This window comes from Petromyzon marinus, chromosome 31, assembly GCF_048934315.1.
Source record: "Petromyzon marinus isolate PM22_M1 ecotype Great Lakes invasive population chromosome 31, UKy_Petmar_22M1.pri1.0, whole genome shotgun sequence".
In the NCBI taxonomy this organism is placed as follows: domain Eukaryota; kingdom Metazoa; phylum Chordata; class Hyperoartia; order Petromyzontiformes; family Petromyzontidae; genus Petromyzon; species Petromyzon marinus.
In genome coordinates this window covers 3,099,880-3,125,125 of record NC_133697.1, presented here as the reverse complement: position 1 = coordinate 3,125,125, position 25,246 = coordinate 3,099,880, and the positions used below count along the sequence as shown (strand labels likewise).

The 25,246-nt window shown below is 51.0% G+C and overlaps 2 protein-coding genes and 1 long non-coding RNA gene across 4 annotated transcripts in view; 1 reads left to right on the top strand and 2 right to left on the bottom strand.

The window, feature by feature from the left end:
• LOC116947656 (synaptosomal-associated protein 25-like) overlaps positions 1–5,155 on the bottom strand; it is a 55,619-nt gene extending 50,464 nt beyond the window's left edge. Inside the window, exon 1 of the mRNA XM_032963632.2 lies at positions 5,003–5,155. The gene's annotated coding sequence lies outside the window, so the exon portion shown is untranslated. The remainder of the gene's footprint in view (positions 1–5,002) is intronic.
• Positions 5,156–10,273: 5,118 nt separating this feature from the next.
• ANKEF1 (ankyrin repeat and EF-hand domain containing 1) overlaps positions 10,274–25,246 on the bottom strand; it is a 29,184-nt gene continuing 14,211 nt past the window's right edge. Inside the window, exons 5-13 of one of the 2 annotated variants that reach the window (XM_032963633.2) lie at positions 21,411–21,534; positions 19,106–19,299; positions 18,307–18,600; positions 18,048–18,208; positions 16,856–17,047; positions 15,254–15,480; positions 14,788–15,008; positions 14,135–14,263; positions 10,274–11,104 (exon numbers count right to left, since the gene is read on the bottom strand). In XM_032963633.2, coding sequence (XP_032819524.2) covers positions 10,943–11,104; positions 14,135–14,263; positions 14,788–15,008; positions 15,254–15,480; positions 16,856–17,047; positions 18,048–18,208; positions 18,307–18,600; positions 19,106–19,299; positions 21,411–21,534 — 1,704 coding nt within the window. In that variant the 3' untranslated portion in view covers positions 10,274–10,942. Of the gene's footprint in view, positions 11,105–14,134; positions 14,264–14,787; positions 15,009–15,216; positions 15,481–16,855; positions 17,048–18,047; positions 18,209–18,306; positions 18,601–19,105; positions 19,300–21,410; positions 21,535–25,246 lie in introns of those variants that run through there. The other variant, XM_032963634.2, reaches the window with a different exon arrangement.
• LOC142929568 (uncharacterized) lies at positions 18,500–20,434 on the top strand. Its single transcript, XR_012945706.1, has 2 exons — positions 18,500–18,585; positions 19,171–20,434. It is a non-coding gene; the product is annotated as an uncharacterized LOC142929568 (long non-coding RNA).

The window sequence follows — 25,246 nt, the reverse complement described above, 5'->3', positions numbered from 1 at the left end:
TACACACTGACACAGCTACTACACACTGACACGGCTACACGCTAACACAGCTACACACTAACACAGTGACACACTGACACGGCTACATGCTGACACGGCTACATGCTGACACGGCTACACGCTGATACGGCTACACGCTGACACGGCTACTACAAGCTGACACAGCTACTACACACTGACACAGCTACACGCTGACACGGCTACACACTGACACAGCTACTACACACTGACACAGCTACACGCTGACACAGCTACTACACACTGACACAGCTACTACACACTGACACGGCTACACGCTGACATGGCTACACGCCGACACAGCTACTACACACTGACACAGCTACACACTGACACAGTTACTACACCCTAACACAGCTACACACTGACACAGCTACTACACGCTGACACAGCTACACGCTGACACAGCTACTGCACACTGACACGGCTACACGCTGACACAGCTACTACACACTGACACGGCTACACGCTGACACAGCTACACGCGGACACGGCTACATGCTGACACGGCTACACACTGACACGGCGACTCACTGACACGGCTACACACTGACACAGCTACACGCTGACACAGCTACTACACACTGACACTGCTACACGCTGACACAGCTACTACACGCTGACACGGCTACACGCTGACACGGCTACACGCTGACACAGCTACTACACACTGACACGTCTACACACTGACACGGCTACACAGACACAGCTACTACACGCTGACATGGCTACACGCTGACACGGCTACACCACACTGACACGGCTACACCACACTGACACGGCTACACACTGACACAGCTACACACTGTCTCAGCTACACGCTGACACAGCTACACGCTGACACAGCTAACCACTGACACAGCTACACGCTGACACGGCTACACGCTGACACGGCTACACACTGACACGGTTACACGCTGACACGGCTACACACTGACACAGCTACACGCTGACACAGCTAGATACTGACATGGCTACACACTGTCTCAACTACACGCTGACACAGCTACACACTGACACGGCTACACCACACTGACACGGCTACACCACACTGACACGGCTACACGCTGACACAGCTACACACTGACATAGCTACACACTGTCTCAGCTACACACTGATACAGCTACACGCTGACACAGCTAGACACTGACACGGCTACACACTGACACGGCTACACGCTGACACGGCTACACGCTGACACTGCTACACACTGACACAGCTACACACTGTCTCAGCTACACACTGACACAGCTACACGCTGACACAGCTAGACACTGACACAGCTAAACACTGACACAGCTACACGCTGACACGGCTACACACTGACACAGCTACACGCTGACACAGCTAGACACTGACACGGCTACACACTGTCTCAGCTACACGCTGACACAGCTACACACTGACACGACTACACCACACTGACACGGCTACACCACACTGACACGGCTACACGCTGACACAGCTACACACTGACACAGCTACACACTGTCTCAGCTACACGCTGACACAGCTAGACACTGACACAGCTAGACACTGACACGGCTACACGCTGACACGGCTACACGCTGACACTGCTACACACTGACACAGCTGCTACACACTGACACAGCTACACAGAGCTGCATACACAGCTATAGGTGTACACAGATCTGCACTGACATAGTCAAATTTTGATTCTCAGAGCTGTAAATTTGGCCGAATGAAGCCAAACGGAACAGAAGGTAATGCGATGGGTTTTAGGTGCCATCATTGGTGACCGGGCTGAAACAATCTCCTTGACTTGAATCACGCGCGGCTGCAATCTGGGATCGAATCCCAAGGCCTTAGCGTTGCCAAGCTCATCGCTCGAACCACAGAGCCACCCGAATGCCTCAGGGCAGAAGTTGTAAATACATCGTGCTTGTAGAACCCACGTCTTGTCGCTATCCCCTTAACCAGGCACACGTTGAATGAGCAGGAGTGAGAGAGGGATGGGGATGGAGACTGTAGCTTACAGCTGGCCCCTGAGCATCCGCCAATTGCTCGTTCGAGAGCGGCTTCATAGGCAGAGGCGGCGACTTGATAAATCGGAGCAGAGCCGGACGAGGCGATTTTGTGTGGAGCTGCGCTCCCAGCAGCCCACGCTCTGCACTGGCGCGGGGAGCAGCTCTGACATTCCCATCACCACGCGCGCTCGCAGTCCTCCAGCAATGAGCACAGTGCACATGCAACCTGACTCCCACCCCCACCTCTCCACCTCTTCCTGAATGCATCCACCTCCTCCTGTCTGTGTCCAACGACTCTCGTCTCCCCCCCTCCTCTTCTCCCTCCACCCCTCCTGGAGCCCTCCTCCTCATCCTATCTCCATCCTCTCCTGTCTCCCTCTACCTTCTTCTCCTGCCTTACACCCGCCCTGTATTCCTCCTATCTGCCCTCCACCTCCTCTTCCTCTATGCATTCCATTTTCCTCTCGTCAAAGCTCCCTCCTATAGCCTTAACAGATTGTTGGGACAAGTGCTGTTAGTGAGCACCTATGAAGACCTGCACGGCACACGAGGAGGTGGGTGGCCAACTCCACCCCCGGCCGCCTTTGCCTCCCTAGTGGTGATATTTACACGCCGCATCGGGTACTTATTTGAGGCTGAGTCGACCTAGGGAAGGTCCGGGAGCGGTTAAGATAATCGTCACTGGTGTTGGTGGCCGTGAGCGGGAATCGTACTCGGGTCGCCGGGTTCGTGGCGCAGCGCGCTAACCGCTGCACCACCGCTCTCCACACTACAAGACACTTTGTCTTGGAGACACTTATCGTGTCTCCAAGACACGCTCCTGCAGACCGCCTCTCCATCACGATACTGCCTTCAATAGGTGCTCGCTAACAGCACCTGCCCCAACTGCCCTTTTGAGCCTGACCTTTGTCTTTGTCGTCTCTCTGTACCTCAGCGTCTATCTCGCCACAACTCTCTCTGCCTTCACGTGTCTCCGTGTGCCCGAGAATGCACCCCCCCCCACCCCCCCCGTATCCGCTCCCGCACGCTTCCTCGCTCCGCTGTCCCTGCCCCATCATCGCGGTGTCTGCCACGCGGTCCCTCCCCGGACCCCATGGGCCGCTGGCTCGAGGCTCCAACTCGCGTGGATTGAGGCGTCGTCACGGCAAGTCGTGGGGTTGGTTGTGACAGAGAGAGAGAACTGCCTCGTCACGCCACCCAAATCTGCTTCCGTATTCTAAAGCGCCCCAGTTAATCCAATCGCCCCGTCTGCTCTCCTAATGCTATTTTCTTAAATCGGGGCTTTTAGGATCAATATATCAAATAAACACGGCATAGGCGTCAATCAGCCTGCAAGCCGTCGAATTCCTCCTCGTTTCGACTCCTCCTCCTGCTGCCTGTCCACGTGCACTTGCCTGCATCATGGAAAACTCAATCTCTCAAAGACATCAGAGCAAGCGTCTCTCTCTCTCTCTCGTGGCCCCGTGCAGTCAGAGCGCACCGTGCAATTTTCCGTCCAATTTAAGGGGGCCTTTAACAGAACGGCCCGTGTGTGAGCCCCAGCAGAGGGAGTAGTTCGCCCCGACGCAAGCGCCCGGCTCCGATTCTTCTTCTGCTCCCATCGCACATCGCAAAATGGCTGACGTGCATCTCGCTGTGCCGCTTCGGTGTGCGCATGCCCCCCCCCTCCCCATCCATTCCCATTTTGTTTCCATCGCGGATTTTGTACATTTCCAGATCGCGGCACAGAGGCCGGGAGGAGACGCAATGGCGAGATCTCCCGCATCGCCGCTCCTTTAAGCCCTGGTTACTCATCCCACGCGGGTCTCCCTCCCCAGGTCTCTCATCTCAGCTGGCCGCATCCCGCCCCAACTGCGGCAACGCAATTACAGCAACAGAAGTCGCCTGGTCACGGAAAACACGCAACAGCAGCAGCAGCAGCACTCAACAGGCAGATTTACACCGCAGGATTTTACCCACACGACTGATTGTGATGGAACAGTCGCTCGCGTGATTTTGAATCCACAGTCGCCCGCGTGATTGTGATTTCACAGTCGCCCGCGTGATTGTGATTTCACAGTCGCTCGCGTGATTGTCACTTCACAGTCGCCCGCGTGATTGTGATTTCACAGTCGCCCGCGTGATTGTGATTTCACAGTCGCCCGCGTGATTGTCACTTCACAGTCGCTCGCGTGATTGTCACTTCACAGTCGCCCGCGTGATTGTGATTTCACAGTCGCTCGCGTGATCATGATTTCACAGTCGCTCGCGTGATTGTCACTTCACAGTCGCTCGCGTGATTGTGATTTTAGTCGTCCGCGTGATTGTCACTTCACAGTCGCTCGCGTGATTGTGATTTCAGTCATTCGCGTGATCATGATTTCACAGCCGCTCGCGTGATTGTGATTTCGAAGTCCCACCACGCGCGTGCTGTGTCGCCCACTCACGGCAGCACGCCACACAAAGGCGGCGTGCGTCGCTTTGCAGGCGGCGCACGCAGCAGCAGCAGCGCCCCCCGCGCCGTTATTGATCTCTGCTGCAGTCCCCGCGGCGCAGCTGCACCGCCCCCCCCCTCCTCCTCCTCCTCTCCGCCCGCCCGCCCCTGCCATGACGCACGGCTTTGGGAAAGGGGGGTCCTACCTCCCCTCCCATTATATCCGTCCAGAAAAAGGGGGCACTCTTGTGCCCCCCCCCACTTCCCGGGGCAGCACCCCCCCCCCCTGCACCGCCACCCTTATCCCTCGCACGGGGCCGAGAACGTCGCAACAAAGCGCGATAAATACGGAGGGGAAACGCGCGGCGTCGCCTCGAGATGTCTGTTGGCAAAAAAAAAAATATTCCGCACAAATCACGGGGACTCTTTGTCTCTGTGAATGCTGCAACCACAATCGCCCTTCGTCCCCGCAGATTTTTTATTTTTGGAACGCGCTGCTCGAGTTGCCGCAAAAGCCAGGCGCGAGTAGGCAGATCGCGACTGGCGGCCCGCGTGCGTGCGTGCGCGGCGAGGAGCGGGTACCTGTAGGACGGCGCAGCCTGCGGGCCGGACGCTGCCTGAGTGCCGATGGAGGAGCCGCGTAGAAGCGCGTCCTGGATGGAGCTGCGGTGGGTGCTGGGGAGAGAGAGAGCGGCACATAAATACGGGGAGGGGGGCACAGCCGTCGCGCCGTGCGTCACGACGCACCGAGGGCTCCATTGGCTGCCGCGCCGCATCAGCGAGGCGAGCGCAGCGCGGGCGGGATGAGCGCTGCGCTACGCTCGCAGACGCTGCCTCTTCTCACCCACCCCCCTCCCTTTCCTCATTGCGCATCTTCCCCGTGGCCCGCGCCGCTTCTCTGCCTCTTGCTGCCGGACGGACGGCGAAGTCCACCGTGCAGGCCGGGGAGTGACAGTCGCCGCGATGGAAGAGGCGTCACGAGCGTGCAGCGCGCGCGCTCCGTGTCATCCACGGTCGCGCCTCGCGCGTTCGCAACGAGGCAGGAGCCACCACACAAACACCATCCGAACAACGGCTGAGCCAGGATCACAGACACAGCATCCATTAGGCACAATTACCACATCGGGTGATTGCCACCGAATCCGTCTCGTCACCTCGCAGCACCCAGGAGGGTTCTCGAGTCAATATTGGGAAAGAGAGTTGAGGTGGTGTGTCGCTCTGTCCCTTTGCCTCACTAGCAGCGTGGCACCATCACCGGATGCTGTTTCAAGTTAACAAATGGCGAGTTCAGCAACTGATTGGAAGTGTTTACTCATAATCATTAACCACGGTCAATTCACTGCTGGATGAATGCATCCCTGAGACGCCGCCACCTCTCACGATCCTGCGATACAACAATCCGTGTAAGCACGCGTACACGAGCTGCTATCATCGCTCCGTCTCCTAGGGGTTCGACCTCTGGACGCGTTCCAGTTTTTGGCTGCCACTCCGTTACTACAATGACTGTACAGTTTTGGGCTCGCGTTTGCGATTGAGTCCTGCACAATTCAACAATGTAGATCCCCTTTGTAACCCGTTTCAGAAGACAAGTGCCGGCGGAGAAACGAACGTTAATAGCAATCAGTGGCTCTAGGTAACGAATGAATGAGACCACGAATACCTCACCAGCGGTCTCTTACACTATGGGTGGCAAGGCTGCTCGCTACGTGTGGCCTCACGGCCCCGTGGCCTCGATGCATGGCCTCACGACCCGGTGGTCATGCCACCCTGGGCCACTCTGAGCACCCCGTTGAAGTGCAGCGGCATCCCGCATCCAATGTCTCCTCTGGTCCCGCTCACCGAGCGAGTGTGACCGATGAATTGCGTGGGTTTATTGAGATGTAGATACAGTTGTATTTTATTCACTTTATTCTTCTATCTTCTATCTACGTGAATTTACCGAAAGAACCAAAGAATATAGATACAGTTAAATTTCGACTTAAAGCTTTCGTGACTGCAGGGATTCATCTTCTTGGTTCTTTCGGTAAAGTCACGTAGAATGGAAATAAAATAATAAAAATAAAACATAATAAAATAAGATTCTCACAACGTTTCGGCCACAACACAAGCAGCCCTCCTCAGGTGAAGAAACAGGACTGTCCAAAAGACAGAGCTTGAGTGAACACCGCCAAGCATGTGCAGCGTCTTTTAAGCTGTGGGAGGAATTAACATATGAATAGGGACAATCTAATATTATACCTTTCAATCTAAACTACATGGTATAATATCATATCCATAGACAAATTTCAGCTTTGAATTATACAATGCGTTACTATGCAATAAACTATACTTTAGACTATAAATTTTTATACTTGTACAATTATTAGACTTGTACAAGTCTAATAATTTGTATAGTAGTCCAATTTATAGCACAGGACAGAGCACCGTGGCGGTGTTGTTGTTGTAGTATCCCCTTTTTTTACCCCCCCCTCCGTTCCGAAGCTTGTCCCTGTTCATATGTTAATTCCTCCCACACAACTTAGAAGACACTGCACATGCTTGACGGTGTTCACTCAAGTTCTGTCTTTTGGACAGTCCTGTTTCTCCACCTGAGGAGGGCTGCTTGTGTTGTGGCCGAAACGTCGTGAGAATCTTATTTTATTATGTTTTATCTTTATTATTTTATTTCCATTCTACGTGACTTTACCGAAAGAACCAATAAGATAGATACAGTTGTGTTGGCTCATGGGAATCGAACTGAGGTCGCCAGGTTTCCCCTGGTGCCCAATATATATCACGACGAGGTGCGTGCAGAGAGGAATTCCTCGCTCTACAACGCCTAATCCACAGAGCGTGGAACAACCCGAGGGCTCAGATTAGCACGAGCGTGGCCCCCTCATCTCCCAGCTGCCGTGGGAGGGTTGGGCATGGGGGGTAAGGAGGGGCTGACTTGAAGGCCGGGCTGCCAAGGGGGATTGGGGTAGGGAACTTGATGCCCCACAGCCGTGAGGATGCGGGCAGCAGAAGGCCCGGCCATCGTGCGAGCATGGGCAGATGAAGCCCCAGTTGCTGTATAGGAGTGGGAGGTTGGGGGGCGGGGCTGGAGAGGTGAGGGTTGGTTGAGAAACCCCCTCACTGCCGCCTCCGCCTGCGTCATGAGCGGTTCTTCAGACATGCCCCGCGTCGTTACCTAGCAACTGCGCTCGCTCGCACGTGCTCGGGTTCTCAATGTGGCGAGGAGGCCCCCGGCTTCCGCTGCATCAACCATCACCGGTCGCGGCGTTGGGGCGGCGAAACTCCGCCGCGGCGGGGGTCTTTTGGGTGTGCGTGTATGTGCGTGTGGGTGATTAAGAGAGCCGAGTGGGGTGTGTTAACATTAGCACTGGGAAACAAAGGCGATCGGGCATGGTTATGGCCACCCACCCCTACGTGTGCAGTGCCGGTATTGATAGTTGCTCCCCAACAGTAATTGCCCCACGAGTCTGTCAAGGAATACATGGGGGGCCGTTGATTTTGTGGTTGAGCGGAAGTGTAGTGCTTAGCGCAATGCGCGATTCGAATTCGGTTCCCGCTCACGGCCAACATCAATGATGAATATCTGAACTGGTATGGGCCTCCCCTAGGTAGACTCAGCTTTAAATTATTACCTGGTGCGGTGTCACCACTGGGAAGACAAAGGCGGTCAGGAATAATGTTAGCCACACCATCCCCTCGTGTTCCGCGCCGGTCTTTAAAGGTACTCGCTAACAGCACTTGTCCCAACAGTCAGGCTCCAGGGGGATCCTTGTGTGTACGTGCGCGTGTTCGTCACGACAGTGATGATTGATCTCAACGCAGCAACGCTTTTAATATTGGGAGTTATTGACACAACATCGACTTGATTCAATCTCGAAGGTCTATAATCATGTGGCTATGATAGTGGGGTCAGCCGTGCTGAGTGGATGACTCGAGGCGACCTCGACCTTCCGCGCGTTTCTGACTGGGGGAGGAGCCCGCTCCCCCCCCCCCATCTCCTCCAGTGTCTGAAATCATTCATGCGAGGCTCCTTTCACTATTTACACGCGAAGGCATCGATGCGAGGCGTCACAGAGCAACTCAACGCACTGGCTGCTATTTATTACGCGGACACGCTAACACGCGTCCACTCGTCCACACGTGGTCCCGTTACCACGGTTTTAGAGGTGAGGTTTTCTGAATAAAAAAATCCATCAGTCAACATATCTTCCAAATGCCATGTTTCAATCCACGGGTTTGCATGAATTACGTGGTAAACTCGGATAGGTTTTGTCCCTAGCACTCACCAGCATGCATTATCCAGTCACAAATTGCCAGTAAATGCCTATGTGTTAAGGGGCCCACAGCCGATACGTTAAGAGCCATTCCATGTCAACTCAGAACACCGCTTGCATTTTGTGGTGTAAGATACTGATGGGGTATGGAATCAGGACAAATATTTCAGCTCAGTGATGAATATTTAATGGAAACTCGGCATCACGGCGCACATATATCACAGTGGCGAGAGCTGCTGAACGTGGATTGTTGGCTGAGGCCTCGCTTTAATCTCAAACTGCGTCTGCGTGTCTGGAGCATGAATAATGAAGGAGTCGAGGAGGCTCCGTGTCCCTGTGGATTGCCCGCGTCACGTCGCCCCTCTCAGTCCGTGTTACAATTCCAGGCAATGCTGCCGATAGCCTACACGACTCTGCAGTCACCTCACGCTTCAACCCAACAAAATCTCACCGCTTCACTCGTTTTGATACGATTCGGAGAAAAAAAACGGTTACACTGAGTGGAACGTGTGTGCAGGGCAGGGGAGGGCCAATTGCCACGACAAGCATTGAAGTGGTCTCCACGAGTCCGCCGACCAAGGGGAAGACCAATGGTTGTATACTTTGGTGAGGTATTGTGGCATCAACGGCTTTGGCCATGGTTACACATTGATCTTGATATGCGAAAGCCAGAGCACGGTTGCCACTACACGTCCCACCACTACTGTTATTTTGACCGCTCTGTTGCACCTGCAAGGGACAATGATGATATGAGGAAAGTCAACAGTGGTTGTCCTGGACAGACTCGCCCCGTCGTAGTAACGTGGAATTCCCACCAGGGGCTCAAGGATGTAAACGGGAGATGAGCACTGTCTCATTGTTCATTTGAGCAGGAAATCACTCCGACTTGATCAGATCAGTGAATATCCACGTGTGTAGTAGTAAGCTGTGGTATGTGTGCAGAACCCACTATTACATTAACCCCTTGCGCTACAATTGATAACGGCGGCAGCACTGACACCTTCACATATCAGAGGATGAAGAAGTTGATAGGATATGCACACTGCAGTGTTATGTAGGAACGTTTGTATCAATATAAACGAATTATTAGCCACACACTTTGCATAGTCCGCTGTGTAGGTATGAGGGTCGTCTTCTCGCACGCAGCTCGGAGCCAGATGTAGAATAACCAGATATAGATTCACACGCCATTCTGAGTAATCATTCTATGGTTAACGAAGTGTTTTCCATGTACGAGGCAATGTTTTATATATATTTAAGTAATCAGTGGCAGGCTCAACCCAGCGTAAGGTTAAAGGCGAGGGATCCGGCTTGGAGAAATTCAGAACGCCACGCTGGACAGCTCCCCCCTGGTGTTCCAGCTTGGAGCTCAGCACCCCTGCTGGACAGCTCCCGGCTGATGCTCTGTCTGGAGATAGCATCCTCTGCTAGACAGCGCCACCTGGTGCTCTTATCTAGAGCTCAGCACCGCCTGATAGATGCATAACCCAGTATGCAGCACCTCGACTCCGAGCCCGGGAGGTCATAACTTCCTCAGCTGCACCTGTGGGGAGCACCTATCCGAATCATGGGCACAGGCTACATCTCGCATGGTCAATGTGCGCATTGAAATGTTTTTATTGGTACAACATTGGTGGATGAAACAGATTCACGACTGCAAATGCTCGAATAAATTTTAAATTATTTTGGAAATACAGAACAGAAATATCCCTAAACAACGGGCTGTGTCAGCTACATTGAGGCACACGCAGACATCCGCGTTGTGTGCCGCACAAATAAGGTCACCTGCAGCACCAGATACACACGGGGGCACCACAGATCCTCACTTCTCAACACGGGGCAGCAAATGGCTGAGTTTACACAATGCACAGGGCACATGTGCAGCGGTGGCACTGACAACTATACTTATAGGTTTGATCTATGAGGTCATTGCTTAAAATAACACAAAGTTATGGTTTGGCACCCTTTTTACAGACTAAACCCAGACATATATCTCTGTCAGCTTAGGTCTGTCAAAATTGTGCAGTTTTCTGTAAAGTTCAAGGCAAAGAATACCACGATATCTCGTAACAAATACATTTTTGCCACCTGGACACAGATGCCAAGTTCCGGATTGTCCAGGTCAAACCCGGGTAAAACCCCACCAAGGCTTATTATGGTTTTTGATAATCCTGCAAGAGTAGAGTGCATTACCGTGGCCTTTGCAACGGCCATCTCACCAAGCAGGGGCAAGTTTAGTCCCTTGAGACGAGTACTAGTCCCTTGAGTCAAGTGCCCCGAACAGCGCAGCGCGCTGTGTGACCCCCTTCTGAAAGGGCATTTGAAATCCTGGGAAATCGATGTCTTCTGAGAAGCGCTGCCTCAGGGACTCTTTCTGATGCAGTAGCGCCGGAGTGCTGGCTTGGGAGCGCCAGTCCTGGAGTTCCACAGTAACACACGCACACGTACAGAGGCAGCGATCCAACATATAGCCTACACAGCACGCCGTTAGCGATCGTCTATCAAGGCCGGCACGACACATAGTGTGGTCAGTCGTCTTTGTCCTCCAAGTGATGATGTTTATATATTGTACCAGGTACTCATTTAACTTGGAAAGACCCAAGACCGGTTTTCGATATCTGTTACTTATGTTGGCTGTGAGCGGGAATCGAACTTGGGTAGCTGCGTTAGTAGCGCAGTGTACTAAACACCACACTACCACTACCACACGTGCATAGAAATACACACACGGCATTCATAAAGTTCAGTGGTTTGCATACTGAGCTATAATAATTACGTATTTACCCAAGAAAATATCAACTGAGTCTGAGGACTCTTTTCCAAGAGGAGCCTGCCACATTGGCATGTTTGTCCAATACCAATTACCGTGTGCACTTTTAGCTATGGACGGAACCTGAAGTATCTTGAGGAAACCGATGCAGAATGGGGAGAGAAAACACAAACTCCACACAGAAGAAAGGTGCCAGAATCAGGAATCAAACCCAGGCAGGTTCTTATTGCTGTAAGTTTGACGTGCTATCAATATGCCACCCTATGAATATGGTGATCTGAGTTCGATTTTCGGCAAAGGCAATAACTAGTGCAGTGATGCACAGTGAGGGAAAAAAGTATTTGATCCCCTGCTGATTTTGTACGTTTGCCCACTGACAAAGAAATGATCAGTCTATAATTTTAATGGTAGGTTTATTTGAACAGTGAGAGACAGAATAACAAAAAAATCCAGAAAAACGCATGTCAAAAATGTTATAAATTGATTTGCATTTTAATGAGAGAAATAAGTATTTGACCCCCTCTCAATCAGAAAGATTTCTGGCTCCCAGGTGTCTTTTATACAGGTAACGAGCTGAGGTTAGGAGCACACTCTTAAAGGGAGTGCTCCTAATCTCAGCTTGTTACCTGTATAAAAGACACCTGTCCGCAGAAGCAATCAATCAATCAGATTCCAAACTCTCTGCCATGGCCAAGACCAAAGAGCTCTCCAAGGATGTCAGGGACAAGATTGTAGACCTACACAAGGCTGGAATGGGCTACAAGACCATTGCCAAGCAGCTTGGTGAGAAGGTGACAACAGGTGGTGCGATTATTCGCAAATGGAAGAAACACAAAAGAACTGTCAATCTCCCTCGGCCTGGGGCTCCATGCAAGATCTCACCTCGTGGAGTTGCAATGATCATGAGAACGGTGAGGAATCAGCCCAGAACTACACGGGAGGCTCTTGTCAATGATCTCAAGGCAGCTGGGACCATAGTCACCAAGAAAACAATTAGTAACACACTACGCAGTGAAGGACTGAAATCCTGCAGCGCCCGCAAGGTCCCCCTGCTCAAGAAAGCACATATACATGCCCGTCTGAAGTTTGCCAATGAACATCTGAATGATTCAGAGGACAACTGGGTCAAAGTGTTGTGGTCAGATGAGGCCAAAATGGAGCTCTTTGGCATCAACTCAACTCGCGGTGTTTGGAGGAGAAGGAATGCTGCCTATGACCCCAAGAACACCATCCCCACCGTCAAACATGGAGGTGGAAACATTATGCTTTGGGGGTGTTTTTCTGCTAAGGGGACAGGACAACTTCACCGCATCAAAGGGACGATGGACGGGGCCATGTTCCGTCAAATCTTGGGTGAGAACCTCCTTTCCTCAGCCAGGGCATTGAAAATGGGTCGTAGATGGGTATTCCAGCATGACAATGACCCAAAAAAACACGGCCAAGGCAACAAAGGAGTGGCTCAAAAAGAAGCCCATTAAGGTCCTGGAGTGGCCTAGCCAGTCTCCAGACCTTAATCCCATAGAAAATCTGTGGAGGGAGCTGAAGGTTCGAGTTGCCAAACGTCAGCCTCGAAACCTTAATGACTTGGAAAAGATCTGTAAAGAGGAGTGGGACAAAATCCCTCCTGAGATGTGTGCAAACCTGGTGGCCAACTACAAGAAACGTCTGACCTCTGTGATTGTCAACAAGGGTTTTGCCACCAAGTACTAAGTCATGTTTTGCAGAGGGGTCAAATACTTATTTCCCTCATTAAAATGCAAATAATTTTATAACACTTTTGACATGCGTTTTTCTGGATTTTTTTGTTATTCTGTCTCTCACTGTTCAAATAAACCTACCATTAAATTATAGACTGATCATTTCTTTGTCAGTGGGCAAACGTACAAAATCAGCAGAGGATCAAATACTTTTTTCCCTCACAGTATTGTGCCACAAGTCCAATAACCAGCACAGCATGAGAAGGCCTTCACCAAGCATTGGATTGACAATGACTGGAATTGATAGATATTTCTACACATAATCAAGATACATCTATGCAATCTTTTTGCCAGTATCTAAATGATGAAAATATATATTAATATATACCTTTTGCAAGGCATGAAGTCTGCATTAACCACACGTACATGTGGCAAAACTATTTGGTATTTGAACATCTTAACACCTGTTTCATTACTCTTTGGTACTTTCGGTAAAGTCACGTAGATAGAAAATTAATAGGTCACGACGTTTCGATCCCAACACAAGCAACCGTCATCAGGTGAGACAAAAACAGCAGGAGAACTGCTGACGCAGGAGAAAGAGCTGCTGCAACACAAGGTTATATCGGCTTGAAGGTGGGCTCAACCCAAGGGTAAGTGGGCGGAGCTAGAGATGGAGTTTCAATGTAAATGTAAGAGATTAGCATGTCAATTGAAGACGACTCCAGCAATCAGGGGCTGTGCCAGTGAGAATGTTAACATGTCAATGTCAGAGAACCAGGCAACAAGAACAAAACCTGTTTCATTGCCAGAAAGGGTAAAACCTGTTTTTATTTTTAATCAAGACACACCCTTGTTAGCGTGCCACTGGGGTCCAACGCTCAATTGAATAATGACCAGTTGGTTTGAAGACGAATGGAATGCGACGGTCGTTGCCGCTTTGGTGGTGGCGGCAGCGGTGGCGACGGTGCGAGCTCACCGTCCTGGGAGTGAAGGTGACGTTGATCTGGTTGGCTCTCCTGGCGAAGCGCGTCGCCTCGTGCAGCATGCTGCTGCGCTGTGCTCGCTGCACCCTCGCGACTCCCTCGGTTTCTTCCACCGTGCCCACCTATCAGTAGCAAATGGGGATGCCCGAGGGGGGGGGGTGGCTTTCATTTTGGGTTGCAGGCGGCGGTGACACGGCCCAGTGGTAGCGCATGTCACCGCTTGTTGCAAAGTTTCGAGTTTCGAATCCGGCAGGCGGCCCTAGTCAATGCTGCGGGTGTTATTAACTGTAACATTCTACACGCTCTGTGCTTCACAGTGGACGTAAAAAATCCACTCGAGTCATTTGCAAGAGTAGGCCGTGATGTGCCAGTGTCATGGGACAATTTTTGCCAAGGTAAAAAAAATGACCTGAAAATTATTCAATTTGGATTCCACAAAGCAACATCCCACCTCCGGGTGGCAGACTAATTCCAGCTTGCAGGCCAGGTGCTGAGCCACCTTGTGCCCGAGAGGAACAGTTTCCACCGTGGGTTCCCCTTAGAATTTGTGACACGACATGTGATGCAAGGGCTCCGAGTTACTGAGTCAATGAAGCAGCACCACGTAAGTTAAAACGTGACCCTTAAAACTCTGCAGACTGCCGACCTTATCAGCGAGGCGCTGGTCTCTGGCGGGCTGGCTCGAGGCCTCGGTGGGGGAGGTGTGTGGCCGCGAGCTCGCCCTCGCTGATGCCGCCTGCAGGTCGCCCTTCTTGCGATTGCCGCCGCGGCTCTCCTTGGCTCTGGGCAGGGCGTCGAACCGCGCCTGCAGCACGGCGGTAATGCGAGGCTCCCCGAACGCCTGCGCCACTTCCAGCGCCGTATTATCTGGCAGAACAGTAGCACGTTTTTATTTTTACAATTGAATTGTTTCGCGGGCATTTGCATCTCAAATGCCGCAGAATTTCCGTAAAGGGTAAAGCAATAAAGCATATTCTTTCTTCACCAATTTGACATTGGCCAAAAATAGGTCCCATAGATATGGCTGGAGAATTTGTAAGGTGCACAGTTCTTTGGACACGGAGGACTGACAAACCCGTCTTGTGCTAAGGCAGTGTTGCGCTTGGCACCACCTTGCTTGTTCCTCTGAGCCAGGCGGGCGCCCCGCTCCAACAGCAGCGTCACGCAGTCCAGGCGGCCACTCTCAGCGGCTCGCATGAGTGCGGTGGAGCCACCGAGCGTCATGGCGTTGGCCTCGGCGCCGGCGTCCAAGAGCAGCGCGGCGATGTCCGCCTGCCCCGCGTGGCACGCGTGGTGCAGCGCCGTCCATCGGTATGCGTCACGGGCCTGCACATCGGCCCTGGAGCGAGCACCACGTGCGATTTAGTACGTGTGGTATTATGGTGCAAGGCTATAATCGCGAAGGAAGAAACTCTGCTTCACGCAGCCTGTTAGTTAGTTTCGCAGTCGGGGGCGACGTTCTTGGCAAGTGTAATCCCAATTGAGTAAATTGTGGGTAGTTTTTTCGAATTTGGCAACTTTGGATTATGTCCACAATGAAGCTGACAGCACATATATCCGTTACGGTTATTACACTCGCAGTACTAAACAGGGCGGCCTTCCGGATTAGAACCACAAACCTCTGTAATGAGTGGCAAATGCGCTACCACTGGGCCATGTCACCGCAGGGAGAGTAGCTCAGTTCACACGCACAGTGTATGCCCGAGTACACTCATGGGTGGGGTCCATGGCTCCGTTCACACAGTGTAAGGCTGTGGCTTTCCTGGGTAAATAATAATATACACAGGACCAACTTGACGTGGGTAGGCCTTCATCCCACAGTGGATGGGCAAAGACCTGTAAATTGTTATTCTAATTACAGCAAATGGTCTGTTAACCGGCATCCATAGGGAATGGAGAGTACCGGTTAAGCAAATACGCTTATGGTTCACCAAATTTACATAAAACTTTTCAAGAAAGAAACTAAGCACAAATTTTAACTATGCTATAAGATATTAAATACTCTCTTACAGAGGTACTCACCGGTCAGTTGTAGAGCCTTCTAAGTTGATTGTAGAGTAGTGAGGGCGTTTAGAGCTCAATATACAGTAGCACAATACTGTATGTACAGTACATACTGCCACACGTGCCAACACTCGGCAGCGTCCTGAAGCTTCCGTAAACAAGAGATCTATGATAAGAGCACGGCAAGATGCCGGATGGGTGTCGGAATTTTTTTCGGATACGTAAAGGAAGATTTGTATTGGCGTCTATGACAGATGCCAGTTCGTAGAGCATTCCGGATGGTAAAGTGCCGGATAACGGAGCTTTTGCTGCACTAATAATTGGTCAGTGCACACAGCTGGTTATGGTTCACTACAGAGGGGCAGGGTGTGCCTCAGGACAGGCCGTTTGGGCGTATGGCTCAACACATGACAAACGTCCAAGTGATGTCCTGCTCAAATGAGCATTGAAGCAGTGTTCATCTCCCGTTTACAACCAGTGGTAGGAATTCCATATTCCCATGACGAGGGCAAAGATTTTCATAGGACAATCACTGCCCACTTCCTCACAAAGTAGTTCTTATTTTATTAACCCAGAGGAAGGGATTATGGGTTGAGTCAACCACAACCAGGATTTGAACTTGCAACCTACCGACTGCCAACCGCTGAGCCACGGATTCGCACGCACACACACACACTGTGAGTGCAAGCAGGCAGGAGTGTTGGCCAAACCCGAGCTGTAACAAGTGTGCGGCGAGCTCCATGTTCCCATGCGCAGCGGCGGCCATGAGCGGCGTCTTATAGAAGGGGTCTCGCACATCGACGGGGACGTCCTGGGAGAAGGCGCGCAGCAGGGACTCGCAGTCACCGCCGCGTACCGCCGCTGTCACGCCAACGAAGGTGCGCTCTGGCGCTGCCATGTACCTGCGGTGGACAGGGGCACGGCGCGTGTGCTGGGGGCATGCTCACGGCGCCCCATCCCACCGGGACGCCGCCAACATTCCAGTGGAATGTTGGTAATGAAGGTACCGATTAGCATAAGTTAATTAGGCCCACGAATAATTAAAAGAGAAATGTGCAGCCCTGTAATTGCTTGATTGTGCCACTCCTGGTGGCAGGGCATTCAATGGAGAGGGTTTTAGAGGGCATTTGGTCTACTCTTCCACACTAAGCAGACGTGTTGAAAGAAGTAGGCGTATCCACATTTTACATCACCACACGCCGATCGACTAAATGTAGTGAACCTGTTCATGCAGCAGCATGGAGAGGCAGCTATTAATTCCCAAGTTATAAGCCACTTCCTTGAGCTACCATATGTGGCCAGGTCGCTTCTGAAAAAGAACTGTATAGCTAGTGGGCCTTACCTGGTTAAATATAAAAAAATGTACCCATTTGTTTCATCTGCCACACCAGGGGATGGAATCGAATCGGTGGCCTCTGGATGGCAAGTCCAGCGTGTTACCCACACCAACAATGTGGCAGCTCCCTTAATTTCTCAGTTAAAAAGGTGAGCACGTTACGTGTATTGCTCTAGACATTTATACAAACTGGAAGCCATTCACCAATTTTTCATGCAGTTCATTGAAAATACCAAAACAAGCAAAGTTTAACAATCCGAGTAAACAACGTGAATTGCCAAAAACCTGCCTGATGAGTTTGCATTTCATATTTCTCGCTGTGCTTAAGTCCTAGTAAATACGCAGGGACCGTGGGCCCCGTGCTCACCTCTCCGTGTCGTCATTCACGTTGTAGCGTGGTTCACAGTTACCGTTCGTGTGCCTCGTTCCGTAACTTTACGCCGGGCAGTGTTTACCAAGGCTCTTTGTTGCACTCCATAAAACCCTCAGCATGAGTTGCCTGTGTTTGTAAGCCTTGACTAGCAAGTGATAGCTCCGTTGTGAGAAAACCGTGCGGGGGGAGAGACCAGGCTGAGTCGTCCTCGATGGGGTGGGCAGGGCGGTGGTCCCGGTCAAACCGTCCACAGTCCGTGGTGAGACTCAGCTGCTCAATGGCATGCAAAGGAGGCCCCCCGTCTGCCCGTCTTGGGGTTACCCCCTCTGGAACCACACAGATGGGCAGGGGCACCTGGCAAGGACAGTTGGCATGCATGCAAACATTACACTGTGTTCAAACAAAGCTGCCGTAAAATAAAGGTGCGGTGACATTTATGTATGATGCTTCACCGTGAATTTCTTGGCCTTCCCCTTGCGGCGACCCTTCTTCCCTTTCCTCCCTTTGGGCTCGAAGGCACTCATCAGGTAAGACTTGGCCAGGTATTTGTTCCCCTTTAAGAACTCTTCCAACACCACCGTTCCACTTTTGTTGAGGTCGTGAGCCTGAAGGAGGAGCTGCGTCTCTGGTGGCCCCAAGGGCGGCGCCCGTTGCCGACGCAGTGCATCCAGCAGCTGTTCCGAGGCCAGGGAGCCGTCCGGCCCGCACACCGCTCCCAGCTCTGCCCGCAGGTCCTCCTTGTACTCCTGCATCCAGATGGAGGACAGAAATGTCTTGAAACAAACAATGACAAAAGCGGCATAACGTGACACTGAGTTTGAAGTTCGTGTTCTTTTTCTTTGACCAGGTGATGACTCAAAGAGACCAGGAGAGTTTCATTTGCAGTAATGAAGCAAATAGAAATCAGAGCAAACACATTCAAATAGAAATCAGAGTAAGAACAACCATGTTACGGAAGAAATCGAAAGCAGTGCACAGACATGTTTAAATGTTAAATTAAATAATTCCCTGGAATGAAAGTTGGCGCAGACAAATGACTATTAAAAATTATTCATCGTAAAATTAACTTACAGAAACAATGACTTAGGTTTAAGGTGATAATTGCACTCATATGTAAACAGACAAGGACATCTGTGAAACACATAAGGGACAGAATGGTCACAAGAAGAGCTGAATTTGCACAGCTACACAGCTGCAAAGGGAATGAATAAGGTTGCATGATCCCTGCAGTGGCCCATGCGAACTCCCTGCCTGTGTCCAGTCGTAGAGGCGAACTGCCCAGGGCTGAGAACACACTCCCTTTTTGCCGTCCGCAGGCGGCCGTTGGGAGCGTGAGAACAGGCGTTCCTCCTTGCGGAGGGCCTTCACCGTCGCCTTGTGGCCAGACTCCTTGGCCAGCATGCGAGCCGTCTGGCGTTCTGCATTCTTCAGCTTGGGGTTACAACCTGAATGTAGATGGTGGCACACGTGCGCTTGGTCACCAGCCTAGGTGCAACGCAAAGTGCACATAGGCTTAAAGTTGCCACCTGTCCGGGTTTCGACCCAGACGAGTGACCCGGACAGTCCGGGAATTGCCATCTGTGTGCTCGGGTTGGCAGAAATTGATTTGTATCAAGATCCGCAGGCGTTGTGTTGAACTTCAGCACAGTAAACTGCAACGGTTTGATATACCTTGGCCAGGGGTCGACAAAGTAAACTAACAATAAGAGGCATTTTTTTCGAATTTAGGTAAAAACCCTTCAATATTTCAAGAGCCGCAATGTATGTGAATACGAAACGGTGGTCCTTAATAAATAACGCCATGAAGTACCGTAGTCATTAAAGAGACGCATGCGGCTCCAGAGCAGCAGGCTGCTGACCCCTGACCTCGGATGACTCAGAAATACATCAGGATTTGGTCTGTGGGAAAGGTGGTAACCCAAGCATCTGCACTAGCATCAAATTGGCGCTCAGAAGGCACGTAACAATGAGTCTGTAAAACTTATACCCTAGTCCATGTGCATAAACCCAAACATTACAGGAAGTTTCCAGACTTTGGCGTAACAATTGGCAGATGTTTTGGTGTTGGGACAGACATCTCTGTCATAACCACCACTTGTGGTTGCACTGGTTGTGACAGTTGTGGGTGCTGTCACCATTACCCAATCGTGTTTATTCAGTTTACCCAGCAAAGCCTCATTGAGTCTCAAGACAGTGTCAGGAGGGTATTGCCAGGTTTCTGCAGTAGGGGGCGACAATTGCATTGTTTCCAGATTAATTGGTTTGCGAATAATTTTCTTAAATTTGGCAAGTGTTGACCATGACGCCAGCATACAATGGCCAACTGTTAATCGAATTACTTATTTAACATCCACCATGAAGCGGACGGAATGTGATATTTGTGGTTAATACACCCAAAGACGTTAACGAAGGCGGACTACCTTATTGAAACTGCAAACCTACGCAATAGTCCTTAAGGACCGTGTACAATGTGGATGTATTTTGTCTCTGTTTTGTTGTTGTTGCTGTGCTCACGAACCACGGACCTCCCATGTAAACGGGATCATCCGTGTGATAAATAAAATAAGCTGAATCTGTCAACTCGCTACCGCTCAGCCATGCCCCTGTTCTTAATCCTTTGTTTACTTTACTGAACATTTTCTGTTAATTTGTACGATTGAATCCGATCAGAAGCAGAATCTCTACTTATCCTGGAGACATCTAATGAGCCATGAAGCTCTTTTTCACAGATGTCCAGTATTTGTAAGCATCTTGAGATGCCACTGAATTACAACTGTGTGTGTATTGTTTTCCCCAATTGTATAAACCGTGCGTTATCGGTGTCACGTCATGAGACTAAGAATGCATTTGGATCTCTTGCACAGCGGTGCCTCAACCTCGCGTGTAGAAGATATTACAGAACTACTTCTGAGGTTCCTTCAAGAGGCCTTTGTGTCCACATCAGGGATACACTTCACCGTGTGTGCTGCTACAGATAAATGTTCATTGCACAGGCGTCACACTCGTGCCTCAGTCCTTCACAGTGGCAGTAGTCATGAGTGACCGTGGACTGATGACGTTTGCTTGTGTTGCGATTGAAACGTCGTGATATTGTTATTATTTTTATAATTTTTTTCTATCTACGTGGCATTACCGAAAGACCGAAAGAATATGAATTCCTGCAGTCACGAAAGCTTTAAGTCAAGAGGAACATTAAACAAGGAAGTAAAATCGTGCGTACGTAATGGATTGTGAAACACTTCCTGACGTGTGCTTGGAAGTACTTTTATATATATAATGCATACTTCCTCCTGTGATGTGAATCTTAAACGTGAACGTCAGTGGAAGAAAATTGACCAAAAACTGAAACGTGCACAGAGTAGAGGGGAGAGATACATTTAGCCAAAATAAGTGAAAAAAGCACAATTAAAGTGATTTTCCTTGTTTGTCCAGTCGGCCAGATCGTCGGCTCGCTCAGTACTCCTAAAGCAATTGGCGACCTCGGCACTTTCTAAGTGCTGCACGCGTGTCGCGGAAGCCTCTCGTAAAAAGATGGAGCACAGAACGCAGTCCTCGCCTCGCTGGGCCAGGAAGCGGCAGCAGACGGTGTGGCCTTTCAGTGCGGCGAGATGCAGTGCCGTGCTGCCATCGAGAGCAACCAAGCCCAAGTCTGCTCCCATTGCCGCAAGCACCTGCAACACCTTCACACACACACACGGGGTACACATGCAACACATACACGCACACAGAACACATGCAAGACCTTCTCACACACAGTTTACACATGCAACACCTTCTCACACGCACAGTGTACACATGCAAAACATGCACACACACATCATGGGACCTCCTTTGCCAGTACCAAAATACGATGATAGGTTTTTCCCCTTTTTTCTGGCAACAAAACAGGTGTTAAGATGTTAAAACACCAAACTGAAACCTTTTACAAAGAATCATATATGCATTAACCACAATACTTGTGGTCAAAATGCAAAAAATGTACTCTGATAATATATGCATTGTCTTTGACACTGATTTGTCCACACCAGAGACAGCTTTCTTTTGAGCCTGGTCTCAAACGGTGTTAGACCAGAGGACGCCAAAAGAGGACGCCTTTTGGCGTCCTCTGGTCTTTGGTGTGGACCAATCAGTTTCAAGGACAATGCATATACTATCAGAGTATGTTTTTTGTTTGCATTCTGACTGCAAGCATTGTGGTTAATGCAGACATGATTCCTTGTAAAAGGTTTCAGTTTGGTGTTTTAACATCTTAACACCTGTTTTGTTGCCAGAAAAAAGGGGAAAAACCTATTACGCATAAACACAGTTTACATCCATTCATTAATCCCCCCCTCCCACTTCGCACAAGAAGGGCTCACAAGTGACGTCATCACATCCGTCCTTCTATTTAAGGAATGAAACAGGAGGATTTCTCCACAAATCTGGCTGTCCCCTGATGATACTGGTTGTAATTACTGGCGAAACGTCGTACTCAAGATTGTAAATGTTGTGGATTTGCTCTCCAACACACCGGTGTGCTGTAATAGTGTATTGACATCAGGGATGTCACTGTATGGTGCCGGCCCGAGAGGGCCGTGGCGTGCGATGTCCCTACATCGCGGACAGCACCGTGTGGGTTGCTGTGTGAGGCCGGCTCTAGCACAGCACGGCGTGTGATGCACTGTCATCGCGTACACCATGTAGTACCAGTCCTAGCGGGGCTTGGTGAGCGCTGGGTGTAGTGCGGGCTCCCACAATGTGGAGTGGGAGAGTGTCAGCCCAGGGGCTGAGTTGCCCCGGTCTATGGCACTCTGGTAGACCCTGTAGACACGTGATCCGGAGTGTCCACAAAGAGGGCCCCAGGTGGGGGGGCTAGGGGGTGATCACGTGTCCAGAGAGAGCTCTCGAGCTAGAACGCTCGAGAAGGCGGGATATAAGGTGGGTCCCTGGGAGGGACCGGGGTGCTTTGTTCCACAAGCTGGAAGCTCCACATCTACAAGCTGGAAGATCTACGATGCATCAACACGTGGTCAGGGACCCGAGTGAGGGTCTGACCCTTCCTAGCTGTAACTGTGGTGCCGCCACAGCGGAGCCGCTCCGTCGGGGCCGTGCCCACCGCCGTGACGCCGCCACCGGCGTGGTGACGTCACCAGAGCTGGGATCTGACTATCAAAAGAGCGGGAAAATCCCGGTAGCGGGAAGAGCAGAAAGCGGACGTCGGGGGGACCACTGCGGTGACGTCACCAGAGCTGGCATCCGACTATCAAAAGAGCGGGAAAATCCGGACCCCTGATTGGACAGGAGGCCAGGGGGGCAGGGCAGCACGTTGCTCTTTGATGCGAGCTAGGACGATAAAAGAGGGTGATTCAGGCAGTAAAGGGGAGATTCCTTCAAGGCATCGAGATCAGCGGGGTGTTGGAGCCAGCCGTTCGAGTCGTTCATGTGACGAGGTTCAACGCAGCCAGGCCCAATTCTCCACGGAGACGACGCGCAGCATCGCCCTTCCACAGCTTCCGGCGCATCAGATTGGTCGTAAGTGTAAGTAAGAGAGAGGTGAGTTTGGGATAATTAATCAGAGGGTAGAAAGTAGAGCGACAGGCAGGATAAATTGAGTCCAGGATCCCCAAGGGATAGGCTAGTTAGTGTCTGCTGACCCACTCAATCACGCGTAGTTTAGCGGGTTACTCGCGGGGAATAAAATCGCCAGTAGAGGATAAACTGTATCGTGTGGTCTTTGTGAGTGTGAAGAGGGTGGAGTGCTTTGTGTTCGCGTGCATGCGCGGCTGTTTACGGCGAAGGGGAGAGTGTAGCGTCTGGTGTTCACGTACACGCGTGGCTGTTTAAACGGCCTTTAAATCACGGCGGAGTGACTCCCTCCAATCAGCGGCGCGCGCACGGTGGACGCCCCCTGACTTCTGACGCCCGACCTCGAGTCCCGTGCGTGGGTGCTCGGTGCGACCGCGGAGTCACGCGTCGGCGCGCTGTACCCTTTTGTTTACGCACAAGACGGGGTTTTACTTCACGGGCGCGCTCACTGCAGCGCGTCCGCCACTGAGCCCTCGTAGTACGTCGTAAGCGTAAAGCGGTCGGTCCCACCAATTGAATCATGAATACGCGGGCAGCAACAAAGTCGGGGGTGCAGGGGGGCGAGGAATTGGCGGTAGCCCGAACCTGACAGAGCAGTCAGGGAGCAGTAGCATGATCGTGACGGAGGAGACGGGGGACGGCGGCCCCAACATAACTCCTACGTATAGAGTAGTTAGCTGGGTGGTCACCACCCTAGGCTGTATCTGGTGAAGGGGCAGTTACCCCTTTGTGTTAAAGGGTTGATGTTACAATAAAAGTGTTGCCTCGAAAGAACGTCTGTGATTCAGTTTGACTCATTACAATAGTAACGAATTTCATGTTCTGTTTACGTGACAAACCTTACTAATTGGCTGTGTCGGGTGGTGGTGGGTTTAACGACACATTTATACTTACACGATTTAACCCAAAAACAGCTATATTGTGGATGATATTGGTTGTGAAAGCCTATGTGTTAAACACAGTTTACATATGCAACACATGCAACACTGTACACATGCAACACATACACACAGAGGGTACACATGTGTAGTGGGTTCAATGACAGAGAGGAAACTTATCTGAGGCAATACAGGTTTATTTTAACAATTAACAGTGAACACAGAGGGGTACGGCCCCTCACACCCAATACACTATGGAGAGTGTGCCCTCCAGACTAATACGCCTCTCACTGGCTAACTATGTTATCCTTGAGCGGAGCTTGGAACTTCACTGGTATATAAGCTGAGCTGTCCCTTGCCAGGGGTACGACACTGCCCTTGGGCTCTTCAATCTTCAGGAGCTTCTTGTCTTCAGCTGGACGACGACTAACTTGGACCGTTCAGGGTCCGGCTTTTATCCTCGGCCTGTGGCTCGCTCCGCCCTAGCCACGCCTTCCTTCCAAACCTTCGAGAAGGATCTGGGAGTGATGTCATTCCCCAGCTCCCCTTCTGGGGTCTGGGGTATGTCCCTTTAACATAACGATCCATAGGGTAACCGTTGGGTCCTATGGCCCATGATTTATTTGGACGATGTTATCATCTTTAGCCGAACATTCCACGAGCATCTCGATCGGTTGAAGGCCGTTTTTGTCAAGATGCGGGCGGCAAATCTCAAATTTTAACCGCAGAAATGCCATCTCCTCCGGGATTCCGTTCGTTACCTTGGCCACATCGTTAGCCGGTCTGGCAATGCCACGGACCCCGAAAAGACAAGTTGCGTCCGCTCGTGGCCGACCCCCACTTCAGTGGGGAGGTGCGTAGTTACATTGGCTTCGCCTCTTATTATTGGCAGTTCGTAGCAGGTTTCGCGTCCATAGCAAAGCCCCTCCATGCACTGACTGCAAACGGT